This window comes from Cercospora beticola, chromosome 5 (genome assembly GCF_033473495.1).
Source record: "Cercospora beticola chromosome 5, complete sequence".
NCBI lineage: Eukaryota > Fungi > Ascomycota > Dothideomycetes > Mycosphaerellales > Mycosphaerellaceae > Cercospora > Cercospora beticola.
The window spans coordinates 971,098-984,767 of NC_088939.1; the positions used below are offsets into that span (position 1 = coordinate 971,098).

The 13,670-nt window shown below is 52.8% G+C and overlaps 5 protein-coding genes across 5 annotated transcripts; 4 read left to right on the top strand and 1 right to left on the bottom strand.

Annotated features, from left to right (window-relative positions):
* Positions 1-456: 456 nt before the first annotated feature.
* On the top strand, positions 457-3,249 carry RHO25_007628 (uncharacterized protein; the record flags this gene model as incomplete). Its single annotated transcript, XM_023599810.2, has 1 exon — positions 457-3,249. One exon carries the CDS (start codon positions 457-459, stop codon positions 3,247-3,249), a length of 2,793 nt encoding a protein of 930 aa, XP_023449392.1.
* Positions 3,250-3,508: 259 nt separating this feature from the next.
* Positions 3,509-4,453, top strand: RHO25_007629 (uncharacterized protein; the record flags this gene model as incomplete). The annotated part of the gene is made up of 2 exons (XM_023599811.2): positions 3,509-3,630; positions 3,718-4,453. 2 exons carry the CDS (start codon positions 3,509-3,511, stop codon positions 4,451-4,453), a joined length of 858 nt encoding a protein of 285 aa, XP_023449393.1.
* A 662-nt stretch (positions 4,454-5,115) lies between these two features.
* On the top strand, positions 5,116-5,901 carry RHO25_007630 (uncharacterized protein; the record flags this gene model as incomplete). Its single annotated transcript, XM_023599812.2, has 1 exon — positions 5,116-5,901. The coding sequence occupies one exon, from the start codon at positions 5,116-5,118 to the stop codon at positions 5,899-5,901; it is 786 nt and encodes a 261-aa protein (XP_023448781.1).
* Positions 5,902-6,897: 996 nt separating this feature from the next.
* RHO25_007631 (uncharacterized protein) lies at positions 6,898-8,925 on the top strand (the record flags this gene model as incomplete). Its single annotated transcript, XM_023599813.2, has 1 exon — positions 6,898-8,925. One exon carries the CDS (start codon positions 6,898-6,900, stop codon positions 8,923-8,925), a length of 2,028 nt encoding a protein of 675 aa, XP_023448780.1.
* A 2,713-nt stretch (positions 8,926-11,638) lies between these two features.
* On the bottom strand, positions 11,639-13,335 carry RHO25_007632 (uncharacterized protein; the record flags this gene model as incomplete). Its single annotated transcript, XM_023599814.1, has 3 exons — positions 11,639-12,791; positions 12,848-12,924; positions 12,979-13,335. The coding sequence occupies 3 exons, from the start codon at positions 13,333-13,335 to the stop codon at positions 11,639-11,641; spliced, it is 1,587 nt and encodes a 528-aa protein (XP_023448783.1).
* Between the last annotated feature and the right edge of the window lie 335 nt (positions 13,336-13,670).

The window sequence follows — 13,670 nt, forward strand, 5'->3', positions numbered from 1 at the left end:
AGATCCTCCAGACATGGATTTGCGCTGTCACATGCACGCCAGATGAGATCATTGCGCTTCTAGCGAGGAAAGCTTCGATGCTTGTGTTCTGCCGACAAGCAGCATGATGCCGGCTGTCAAGTGTGCGTTTGCATCTCGCAGGACACTCATCCCAGCGCTGCCACCATGACGGCCGCCAAACACCTGCGGGTCATGTGGTGGGCGGAAGAGAGGTAGGCAGCATCCGCGGAGCAAGACGCGGCCGCTGGTCTGGCGTCCCTGCTGCAGATGCCACGTCAGGAAACATCCTCCCCGTCAACTGGTTGCTGTCGTGCGCTGTCGACGCATGCCGGCCCAAAACATCGCACCAAGGCTCCTCTCCCACCGCCTTGTGCCCGTTCGTCAGTAGCATCCGGCGCTTGTTCGAGAATCCGACGAAACGGAGGCCTCATGTAGTGCACAGTCAGCACCGCAGCCATGTCAAGCTCGCAAGCCGCCAATCGCTATGTTCGCCAGCACCTGCATTTCCAAGAGCCGCCTCCGCCTGTCAAAGCCCGCTTCTTCTATACCAGCTCCATCCCGATTGACGACCCTCTGAGCCCGCTCCCTCCTCCCACGTCCTCCACGACTGCCGCCTCCCGGCAACCTCCCAAGCCCTTCTCCGAGTACGACAACGATGCACTCGATCGAGCATGGACGGACCTGCGAAAGAAGATACTCGTCTATAATGAAGAGCGCGGGGAGAAAATTGGTTCTCAAGAGGGCAGTCAGGTGAGGCCTCGGAAGGGATCGAATGCTTCAGGCAGCCAGCGACGAGGTTCCGGATCACGACCAGCAGAAATACTACGAGCCAAAGCTGGAGCTCATGTGCCGTCAGGTCTGAGCCATGTCGAAGGAGCAGGCGATGAAGGGCCGTCGAGTGTGCCCGACTCCACCCACAGTGCTACAGAACTGGCGAGCAGCCTCGAATCGAACACGACAGGGACGCCGTTCGCCCGCGCGCCTTCCAGGAAGAAGGTCGACACTCTGCGCAAGTCCGAGGATAGGCCCTCGAGGCCGGTAGCACAGCACCATGATACCTACAAGTGGGACGATCGAGCACCACTTGCGGAGCGTAGCGCAGCACCCTCGCCTCGGCCTCCTCAACAACGGCCACCTCACACGAAAGTTGCAGTGGGTGTATCGCGACTGCATCAGGTCGAGATGCCGGAGCTGCAGATGACGCCGATCTACTGGACGCCTGTCCATGACACTGCACAAGTGGTGCGAGGAACATGGTTCTACCAAGATACAATGCTGCCGGTGGAAACTCCCGTGGCAAACATGCTCGAAGCCGGCTACCTCGATCTGCAGTGCTGGACAGAGACATGGAAAGACGAGTTGAACAGTGCAGTAGAGGTCGGAGCTGTGGGCGAGATGAAGATCATACACAAATTGTGGCCCGAGCAAAAGACCAAGGTCAAGCACAGTAGGGCACCCTCGATCAGAAGCACCCAGGATGCGAGTGTGCTGGAGACTGCTGCAAGCATCCTGTACTCTTCTCAGGCAGAGTCTGCGGAACAGCACCGAGCGAAAGCCGTTGAAGCTGCCTGTGACGTGATCGATGCGGCCACTGGAGATGTCGCGGACAACAAGGCATACGGCGAAAGCACATACGGCCGTGCAAGAGCAGGCGCAGTGCGGCAATATGCTACGTGTGGTGTCCTCTATGCAAATGAGAGGGAAGCAAAGATCTTGAGACCTACTCTACTGCCTTCTGCCTACTACGGACGACGTCCTCTCGCCAATTACGTTCGCAAAGGGCATGCCATTGGTATCCCTGTTGTGCGCGGTTTCGATCAGCAAGTATGGGACAAGCTTCATCCGCCGAAGCAAGGAAGTAAGGCGACGAAGGCGGCTCATGGAGTGTCAACGTCTGGTGCAAGCGCAAATGTGCGATCCAAATTGGATCCTGATCTCGCCGCCAGTGATCGACCAAAAGTCACGGACTTGGTCTTCGTCATTCACGGCATTGGGCAGAAGCTGAGCCAACGTATGGAAAGCTTTCACTTCACGCACGCTATCAACGCCTTTCGAAGAGAGATGCAAGTCGAATGCGGCAACAAAGAAGTGAAGACACATTTTCGAAAAGACATGGGCGGAATCATGGTGCTACCCATCAATTGGCGGCATTCTTTATCCTTTGAAGAGGGGGGATACAGGCCCGAGGACGGCTCGGAAGACACGACAGCAAAAGATCCTTCAGTGAACGAGTTCACTCTGCAAGACATCACCCCTGATACACTTCCTTCTGTACGTGGCATCGTTTCAGATGTCATGCTGGACATTCCCTACTATATGTCGCATCATCAGCCCAAGATGATTGCAGCGGTAATCAAAGAAGCAAACCATGTCTACAAACTCTGGTGTCAGAACAATCCTGGCTTCGCCAAGCATGGCAGAGTCCACATCATTGCGCATTCACTGGGCAGTGTAATGTCGATCGACATTCTTTCCAAGCAACCGACTGTGGTGCCGGAACATCTCAGCGACCCTACCGTATTCGACAACGAGAAAGAGGAGATTGACCACTTTCTTTTCAACACATCATCTCTATTTCTCGCAGGAAGCCCAGCTGGCTTTTTTGTCCTGCTTCGGCGCTCACAACTACGCCCGCGCATCGACAGTCCATCTGCGCAGGCACAAGCTGATCCAGAGAGCAACGTGGGGGCCATTTGTGGCGAACGCGGCCAGTACGGGTGCATCGCCGTCGACAATATCTACAATATAATCAACGGCTACGACCCCGTCGCATACCGGATGAATGCAGCAGTAGACTCGGACTATTCGGCCAGCTTACGAAAAGCCTTCATTCCTAGCAACACACCTTCCTACTGGTTCCCACCCGGCACCTCCAACACCAAGCGCTGGTTTGGAGGCGGCTATGGCTATCCTACGACCGCTCCTGGCGACGCCGCGTCACGGAACATACCTGTACTGCCTCGTCTTCCCAGTAATGTCGAGCTGGAGGTGCATAATTTCACAAGGGAAGAGATTGCAGAGAAGAGGATGACGCTGCTGAACGACAATGGACAAATCGATTATTTTGTCAAATACGGTGGCGGCACATTTGAGATCCAGTACTTGACTATGCTTGGCGCGCACAGTGCATACTGGGGTCTGAGGGATTTCATTCGCATGGTAGTGGTAGAGGTGGGGAGGAAGAGAGGGAAGGATGGAACACTGCCGGGTCTGAGGGCCATGAAGAAGAAAGTGCAAGGCGTCAAGTAGAGTGTTGTTTGCGGGGCATAGAGGCGTCTGGCAACATGTATAGAATGATACCCTATTCGCAATGATAATATTTGCATCTCCTCTGGCCTGGTTTCTCGACTCGCGAGTCTGGACTTCGGCATGTGAATCCTCTTCGGCCCGAGCTGAGATGTGGGGACGGCTTGGAGACGTCGTCTCTTCTGACACTGCCAGGCTCATTAGACGACCAACCTCTCGCTATTTTGCAATATACTTTCATCTGATAGACAGATATTGAACCATGGCAGCCTCAGACAAGGCCAAAGAATATATTTTCGAAGACTTACAAACCACTTTTCCTGCTGAATTTGTCGCTCACGTCCAGTTGAACCGTCCCAAGAAATACAATGCTATCAATTCCACGTATGTTTACGACGAGATGTTACCGAGATGATCAAGATAACAAAAGTAATCTCAAAATATGAATTGATACTAACGATATTGTCTCAGCATCTTCCACAACCTCGCTCTCATCTTCGACAAATTATCCCTCGATCCCGACGTCCGCGTAATTCTCCTCTCAGGCTCCGGACCCCATTTCTCCGCCGGCTTAGATGTCACAAGCGCCTCATCTTCCGGACCGGTCTCCAATCCTACAGAATCCGAAGACGTTGCGCGTCGAACATGGAAAGTCCGACGACATATGGTTTCTTACCAGAACGGCATCTCCGCTATCGAACGTTGCGAGAAACCAGTTATAGGCCTCTTCCATGGCATCTCATATGGTGCTGCTGTTGATATTGCCACAGCGGCAGATATAAGATACTGTTCCCAGGGTGTCAGGTTCTCTGTTAAAGAAGTTGATGTCGGGTTGGCGGCTGATGTAGGAACTCTTTCGAGATTACCGAAAGTTGGGGTTAGTTATTCGTGGGCGAAGGAGATGGTTTATGCGGCGAGGGAGTTTGGGGCTGAGGAGGCGGGGAAGGTGGGGTTTGTGAGTAGGGTTTTGGGGTCGAAGGAGGAGTTGGAAAGGGAAGGGTTGGAGCTTGCGAAGGTTATTGCGAAGAAGAGTCCTGTGGCGGTGCAGAGTTCGAAGGCGATTTGGGATTTTAGTAGGGATCGCAGTGTGGCGGATGGGTTGGCGTTTACGGCTGCGTGGAATTCGGCTATGGTGCAGAGTGAGGATGTTAAGAAGGCGATGATGAGTGGGTTGAGGAAGACGAAGACTAGTTTTGAGAAGTTGTAGGATGGTTGTTGGTGTGGAGGTGGGAAGAGTATTCTTTGTATTCCAAGTCCTGTTATGGAGGATCATAAGGCCCTCTCTGTTTTCATCAGTCGTTTGGTATCAATGCAAAATGGTGTCTTCATGGCTCTTGGTAGGTCCAGAGAGCAAACTGTTTGAGATCAAGGTCTCATGGAGCTGTTTCCAAGTTTGTGCGACGCATACAATTCCAGAAAGACGTCTGGCGTGCACCTCGACCATTCATCATATTCGTGCGCTTCAATGCAGGTGATGGTGTCGAAGACGAGACCGCGCTCTTCGGAAGCGAGATGTCACGCCACTCCGTCACTGTAAAGGTGTTGAGCGAGGGAAGTCTCGGTCTTGGCATCGTATTCGTATAGCTCCCTTCGCATATTTCGCAACCCATTTTTCGCCCAGGCAGCGATAAATAGAACAACACCGTCGGCATTAGAGGCATTGATGTATGTGGCTGGCCGCTCCTCGGTTTAATAAAGTGGTTGAGTATTCCCTGGCCGCGTCCTGCATTTACTCTCTCCAGACCTTCATCCTTCGCTTCCTCTTACACCTCTTCGGACACACACGCTCGCTACTTGCACGGCAGGGCTGCCATCATATACTTCGAAGGATAGCGAGCAGAGGATCCCAGTCCTCACAGACACTCGATCATGGCGATCATGCACACACAACCCAAGCCCTGCTCGCCCATTGTCCGGTATTTTGCGAACTGGTACCAGAACACATCTCAAGACCTCGGCTTCCGGCTAGGAATTCGCTTGCTTCAATTCATTCTGGCCCTCACCATTATGGTCCTCTATAGTCGGGACTTGAAACAGTTCACCGCTGCCAACACAAGGGCTCCAGCTTCCTGGATTTATGCCGAAGTCGTTGCGGCTCTTTCCATCATTGTTTGTCTCTGGTGCGCTTTCGTGAATGTTAAACACCGAATCTTGAGATTGATGCTGGACTTTGCGATTGCGATCTTGTGGGCCGCTCAGGCTGGATACTTTGGGATGTTGTACTGGCAGGACGATGGAAACGGCAATATCGAAAGACCCGCGTTGGCCAGTGAAAAGAGAATGAAGGCTGCTATCCCTATCGGGCTTACTTGTGTGGGGTTGTGGATGTTAAGTTTCTTTCAAAGCGTGGTCTGGAGATGCCAGGCTCTCAAGCAAAGACTGAGAAATCGGAGGGCGAGAAAGGAAGCGAAGCGACAAAGAGAGGCTGGGTTCGGAGAAATGGCCGACCGAGGCAGTATTGAGCCTGTTCTGCAGAGTGCTGCACCCGAGATCCACGATCTGGAGAGCGCTCCTAAGAAGGGAGAGTCAGAGCAAGTTGCTAAAGCTGAAGAGCCGTGGGTTGACGAAAAGCGTAAGCAGAATGACTGGATCGCTCAGCTGGACAGTAACGGCCGGGAAGAAACGCAGGATCCTCCGCCCGCGTACATCAAATAGAGAGATTGCTGGCTGGCGTGGATGACTTTCTCTTATATATCACGATGGGCCTCAGAGCAAGCGGTGGATGTGCCCATGTAGTCGTAAATTGCATTTGTTTGTATCAATCATCGCTCAAGGTCATCGCGAACGGCAGCCGAGATCCGCATAATCGAGGGTTCGCATTGGACCTATGGCGCGTGGGACGTATCTGGGTTGAAGAGTCTTCCTTGGTAGGTAGTACGCAGGGGCTAACGTGCAAATGTGCTCCGAGCTGTTGGTGGGCGGACCCGCTTCCGGGGAGGGATCTGTGGTCGCAGCTTTGTACGTTCATCTCGAATACTACCTGTACCGCTGTAGCTGATCGCATAGAGGTCCCACCCTGCGTTCCAAGTTAGCCAGGAAAGGGTCATACAGTAGGGTGTCTGTGGTCATGATCGGGACTTCCGCAAGCTGCGGACCGCGAAGGTTGTGTAACGAGCGGCAGAGCGTCGTCACTTCTCGGGGAACGTAGACGTATCCCGACTTATGCCAGCATAAGCCAGTGTATGGAACTCGCAGCTCAGCTCATAGCAGGGTAGCTAGTGTAGGCACAACAGACAACCAGACAAGATCCGATGTGGGGTTGCATGGCTTGGCGCGCATCGCGGAGCTTTTTCGGCCCGCGACGCGCTATTCTGGGACTAGGGGACCTCCAGAAAGGTTGCCGCGTCAAAACAATCGCATTCGGAATGCTATTGTCAAAGAACACACAATTGTCACTGGCCTATTGAACATGATACATCGACTGCCATCAGAACTTGGAACACTACTCGCGACAATCACAAGCTGGTCTATTATGCGCGCACTCGACAATACGCGTCGACGACAATAACTTTCGAGTCGCAGTTGCGCCTACTTATTGCCAGCGCCCTCTTCACTTCTTCTCACTTTCTTCAGCACAAGAAAGCGCGAATCCCAGACCCACTTCGACACCACCGACACACCCACACATCAGAAGCTTCCAGCACCTTCACCATGGCTGGCGCAACGCCTCGCAACACGCGTTCCCGCCACAACACCCCTCTCCCTGCAGTGCCCTCGCGTCAATCCCACGCATATGGCGCTCAAGGCAAAGCCGCACTCGAGCAACAGGTCACCACCTCCGCAGCTGATGTCAATGCCGCCTTCACGACTACCACACGTCGCTCGCAGCGCGCTTCGACTCGTCAGCTCTCGCACGACACTGCCACTCCTGCTCCCGCTACGAAGGTTGGCCGCAAGTCCAAGGTCGCCGCTCCCGTGATCGAAGAGGAAGAAGAAGACTTTCCGGAGATCAACGGTTCTACTCGCAGTATCATTGACCAAGACGAAACCGCCGAGACCGACGATGAGGCCAGACCGGGTACCTCACTTCAGCATTCCGCCGCATACATCAACGCGCCATTTGCCGCCCCTGCTCGACGTTCGCCACTGCGCGTTCCCGCCCGCACACTTCCTCCAGCCGCAGATTATTTCCCTGAAGAGGCAGCTCATGAGCCGTGGTTGGCGACCGTCTTCTTTCACACCCTGCCGCGCTATCTCAAAGCGTTCTACGGCAATGGCTGGCGGCGCACCATCCTCATAACGCTCACCTTCTTCCTCGCAATCCTCGCTGTTTTCGCTACGGTTATCGGAACTCTGTTCGGTGCTGCCATGGTTCGTCTTCCTACGGCCTGGGAGCCGGCGCGCACTGCTTTTTTCTATCGTGCCGCCATGATCGTCGGTCTGCCAGGCTACGATCGACCACCTCAGGAGCTCGAGGCACGCTGGCACCGCTTCACCCACTCCGAGATGTTCTCTGATCTCCTGCCGCAAGTCAGTGTGCCCGAATATCAATGGGCCATCAATGCGCACCTGCTCGGCCGCATCGAAGGCACGGAGAACCAGACCGAGATTGTGAAGCAGCACCTCGCCACCCACCAAGCCATGATCACCGAGCTTCAAGACATCTTGCCCAGAGCCACGGTCCTCGAGAGAGAAGATGGCGAGTTCGTCATCCCTCAGCTGTTCTGGAGAGCGCTCGCCCACAAGATGGAGAGCCATGACGCCTCACCGGTGTGGGAGCATTTCCTCACCACCAACGAGGAGAAACTCCGCGCCTACAACAACGAGGTGATGGCCGGCAACTTCGAGGGCATGGTCAAATCCCACCATCTCCTGACGCACGACGAGTTCCATGGCGCCCTGTCGAACCTTTCTCGCTCCCTACATGACGACCTTGACCAGAAGCTACGGAGATTCAAGCTTGACACGCTCGAAGAAGCCCGATCTGCTGCTCACGAATACCTCGAGAAGTCTGAAATTATGTCTCTCGCACGCCAGCAAATACGGTCACTCGGTCATGCCAACTACGTCTACAACCTGGACAAGAAGCTGCACGAGATCAACTACTTCGCTCTCGGGCAAGGCGCCATGGTCGATCCTCACTACACTTCCGCCACCAAGATGCCCAAGACCACGAACATCTTCCAGTCGCTCCTCCACCTCTCTGGCTTTGCTCGACAGTACCCGAATCCACCAACCATGGCTCTCACAACCTGGGAAGAAGCTACAGATTCCTGGTGCGCAGCGACCTCGAACGACGAGAAGTCCCTGGCGCAGCTCACTGTCAAGATGGCGCACAAAATATACCCACAAGAGATCATCATCGAGCATATTCCGGCCAAGGGCACCCGCGATATCACTTCCGCACCAAGAGATTTCGAGGTCTGGGTTCAGGTTGCCAATGAAACTGAGGCTACCCGCATCAATGAGGGCCTCGAGGGCCACATCACATGGCACACCAGTACCCGTACCGCATGCCAGGGCAAGCCACCGAATGGAGAGAAGACTTGGGTCTGCCTCGTTGGAGAGCAGTACGACATCAATTGGCACAATTTTGTGCAAGGCTTCACGCTTTGGACAGATGTTCAGGGCTATGACATTGCAACTGAGCGTATTGCAGTGCGTGTTGTGAGCAATTGGGGCTCACCTGACCACACATGCTTGTATCGAGTGAGAGTTGGCGGCATTGAAGTAGCATGAAGATAGGATCACAGGACTTTCTTGGCGTTTAAAGTGAGCGTAGGCATAGCGAAAGATACCCCTTGGCTTGGCACGAGATAGATGAACTGAACAAAAGCAATTTTCTCAATACACCTCACTCAGAACCAATCTCTCCAGGTCGCGAGTTGCCAGAATGCTAACGAATGCAGATATGCCCGGGAGATATATCTTGAGGCGAGGCAGAGATATGCAGTCTTGCACTCCATCTCTGCCCACTGCAGCTCCTGTACGCCATTCAGAGTCAATCTCCCGGCCAACACGACGACTCGTTGGGCCAGAGTGTGTGTTGAAACGCCTGTGACTCCGCCAAATTCATCTCCTGAATGCCATCGACAGTTGATCTGCCGGCCGACAAGATCAATTGTTAGGGCCAGAGAGTGTGTCAAATGGCTTATTACTCTGCCAAATGCAGCTCTTGGATGCCATCACGAACAAATCTGCCGGCCAACAAGATGGATCTTGAGGGCCAGAGAGTGTGTCAAATGGCCTGTAACTCTGCCAAATACAACTCCTCTACGCCAACCAGAGTCAATGTGCCGGCCTACACGACGACTCGACGGGTCGGGGAGCGTGCAAATTGCTCGTAACTCTGTTCCGAAATCATCTCTCAATGCCACTCAACGTGGATCTGCCAGCCAACGGGACAGATCATTTTGCCTGAGAGCATATGAAATTCCCTGTATCTCTGCTCAAATTCATTCCTGGCTGCCACCGATGGTAAATTTGCTAGCTGTCAACAAGATCAAGTTGCCTGAGAGCCTGCCAAATCACTCGTAACTCTGCTTCCAAACCAGGTTTGAATGCCACTTGGCGTGGATGTGCCAGCCATCGAGACGAGTCATTTTGCCTGAGAGTGTGCCAATTTGTCTGTATTCCTGCTTGGATACATTCTTCGCTGCCACCGAAAGGAAATCTGCCAGCCAACAAGAAGAGTTATGCTGCCTGAGAGCGTCCAAAACCGCTCGTAACTCTGCTTCAAGTTCGTCGTTCCATGCCACTTGGCGTGGGTATTCCGGCCGAAGCTCGAATTCCTGTGGCCTGGGAGCAGAGAAATCTGGCTCCATCTCTGCTCAAATACATTCCTGGCTGCCACCGAGAGTAAACCGGCCAGCCATCAAGAAACGTCGTTTCGTCTGAGACTGTGACAAATCGCTCGTAACTCTGCATCAAGATCTTCTTGGACGCCACTCGTCGTGGCCACGCCGGCCAACGAGCAAAGTCATGTTGCCTGAGAGCAGGCAAAATTGGCTCCATCTCTGCTTAAATGCGTTCTTGCACGCTGTCTAGGGTAGAACTGCTGACCAACAGCGAGTAAAACAGCAGAAACGAGCGCATCAACCAAGGTGCGGGCTACCAAGCCAACGAGCAGAAATTGCTCAAGCGAGTGAAGGAGCTGGAAAAGCAGAAGGACCAACTGAAGCAGGAAAAGACGCAATTGGTGGAAGCGATGGACAAGGCCGCGAGAGATTCGTATTGTCCGAGAGAGTGAGTAATCGCCTGTAACTCTGCTTGAATGTAACTCCAGGTGCCATTCGGAGCAGAAATGCGGACCAAGGAGACCAATATTGACGGCTGAGAGCGTCTTGTACTCCCCTCGTCTCTGACCAAATGTGTCACTCCATGATACTTCAGGTGAGAACACAGCCCAGCGAGGATATATGTTCAGCCCAGAGAGCGTGTGGAATCGGCTCTTTCTCTGTCTAACGAAGCTCACAGAAGCCACTTGAATAGGAATCGACTTGCTAACAAGAGCACTCGTTTTGCCTGGGAACGTAGCCATCTTGCCTGGAAGCTTGTCAAATTGCCGCTGTCTCTTCTCAACTGTTTTCCTGATTGCTGCCCAGGGTGGATCTTTGAACCACTGAGAAGAACCACTTGATCAGAGAGCATATGGGATTCCTTCTTTCTCTACCTCGACGCATCGACTAGTTGCTAACGAGGACCGAAATTGCTGACCAATGAGAACAAGCCTCTTGTCCGAGAGAGTGGCAAATCGTTCCTGTCTATGTCCAAAGATCGAGTTGTAACTGGTGGGCTTCTCTATCAACACTGTCCTTTCTGATCAACAGAACTAACGGTAAAGCAAGGCCTTGGAGGTTCGATTTCATCTTCAATTGCTTGCAGAAGTCTCCTTAAGCGGTGTGTTCAGCGAAGCTACTGTATCCCCAGGCCTTGTAAGTACAGCACATGGCATTCTCGGAGTCAAACAGAAGCAACTTAATATAGTTAGTTTCTCGCATGATGTTGGCACCGATCCCGTCTCGAGCTCTTCGAATCGTGGTATCTCGTCTCGTGAAGGTGTCCTGGATCAGGTCGCGATGAGACATGTGCTTGCCAGATGGATCTGAGACTTCGTGTACAAGATCTTTGTACCTGGGCCTCTTCCGCGCATCGCGCGTAGGATTGTATCTCTTTACAAGGAAATGAAGCCTCGTCCTTGGTCGGCGGAAGCTTGGTATCTCGAGGATCTCGGCGGGGATTGTCGAAGCGGCGTGAAGATGATGAAGTTGAATACCATTTCAGCTTCGAAACGACTTCGCGGAGGAGACCATTCGGACCTTCAGATAACGAGAGAAATACACACCTTGCTCAATGACCGCGGCACTGCATGTCCAAAACGACCTGGCTGGTGCGCAGGCCTGGGTTCAAAACAAATCTGCATTTTCACCTATACTCTCCTCTCAAATCTACCCTACTCAAAAACCCCCTCCCCCTCCTTCCTCTCCAAAATCTCCCTTAGAACCTTCTCATTCCTCGGCACAAACTTCACCTCATACTTCTCCGGCATAGTAACCAAACTCGTAGGATCCGAACTCCCCCTCACAGGATGAACATCCACATCGCCCTTCTCCCCCACAATCTCAAAACACGACAACATCCTCATAAAAGCCAAATACAACTCCCGATTCGCCAGTAGCGAACCCGCACACATCCGATACCCCATACCATACGTAAACAATGGAGCATCAGGTTGTTCCAACCATCTCTCAGGTCGAAACTCTTCAACATCATCACCCCAAACTGCTTCATCCATATTGCAACTCCACGCATTGAGGAAAATCGTCGTACCAGCTGGAATAAGTTTCCCTTCATAAGTAATATCGCGAACTGTAGCCCGAGGAAGAGCAAGTCGAAGAACAGTATAATACCTCAAAGACTCCTTGACCAGAGCCATCACATATTCGCATTTCATATCATCGTTCTCATCACAGAGAATCTGCTCCGCAGAATCATCGTACATTTTTCGAATTTCTTCGATAGCTTTGGCTTGAATATCTGGTCGTTGACCAAGCAAAGCAATAGCCCATTGCATTAATGTCGTGATAGTATCGAGGCCACCTGAGAGCATAGTGAGAGAAATGCTTGTGAGTTCTTCTTTATTGAGACGGGCTTCTTTATCCAGGATGACGTTCGCTTGAATGCAAGGTTTGTGGTTACCTTTTTCCATTCGGTCGTCGAGATCTTGGTTGAGTTTATTGAGATAGACGTCTCGGCGACGGCGCATTTCGCCGGCTTTTCGCGTGCCGAAGCTGAATGGGTTGAGACGCAGTAAGGGGATGTAGTCTTGGAGGTTTCCTGTGGTGGAGCGGAAGCGGGAGATCTCATCTTCGACGTGGGTGATTTCGTGGAAGAGGGCGTTTTCGCTGTCGCCCATGCGGGTGCCCCAGTTGAGGGTTAGTGAGAGGCTCAGAGATAGGCGTTGGATGAGTGGCATTGGGTCGATGGGTTTTGCGCCTGCGGAGCCATATTTGAAGGCTTCGCGGACGAAGGAGAGGGTTTCGACATCGAGATGAGGGATGTAAGTCTGTACGCTGGGCTTGTTGAGTGCTGAGGCGGCACCTTTTCTGTTGATCTGTGAGCAATTGTTCAAATGCCGTGCAAATCGACGAGCTTTACTCACCTTCTTCGTTTCAGCGAGTCGGAGAAAGGACTTGTCCCAATAGTGGTGCCCGCTGTATTCGACAGCACTTTGTGAAACTACGCATTCTATCAGTTTGTGCAATATTCATCGACTCCCGACTATGGGCTTACCGTGTAGAAGACTGGCCTCGAACTCAATGCCTGACTATGCTGGCCAAAGATCACTCGCGCCGACTCCGCACTATTGACCACAATTACGGGAATATTGCCGAGCTGAATCTGATACACCGGTCCATACTTCTTCGCCCACTGACGATACTTCTCGGCCGCATTGACGCGAATATCTGCAATGTTCCCGATAATCGGCAATCCTGCTGGTCCAGTAAAGCTAGGAAGCCGGGCTTTATGACGGACGAGCTCATTTGATACTACGTAGATGAGTGGCAAGAGGAAGAGAAGCACAATGAAAGATCGCAAGCTGTGTTCGATCAGCTGCTGTTGCAGGAATTGGACTGAAGAGGAAATCATGGTGCCTGCTCGTGCTGCTTCTGCGAGGAGAGGTCGAAGTGAGCTCTCTTTGTGAAGCTTACCTACACTGCGACCTTATAGGGCCATCTCATTGCTGGCGGGCGTGTAGCTGTGGCAGCCGCTCTATGCGGAGAGCTCGAGTACTTGAACACTTTCCGTCGCGGACGTGATTCCTCATGGTTCCGCAATCCAGCAGATGTGGCTTCGCAAGGAAGGTGGAGTGCGGTATCAATTCCGCCGCGTGCGGACAGAAGTCGTGGTTGCCGCCACGACCTTGGGCAAGATGCTTTCCAAACAACGTCTGCCCAAGATTGAGGGCGACGAGGCTGAAATGT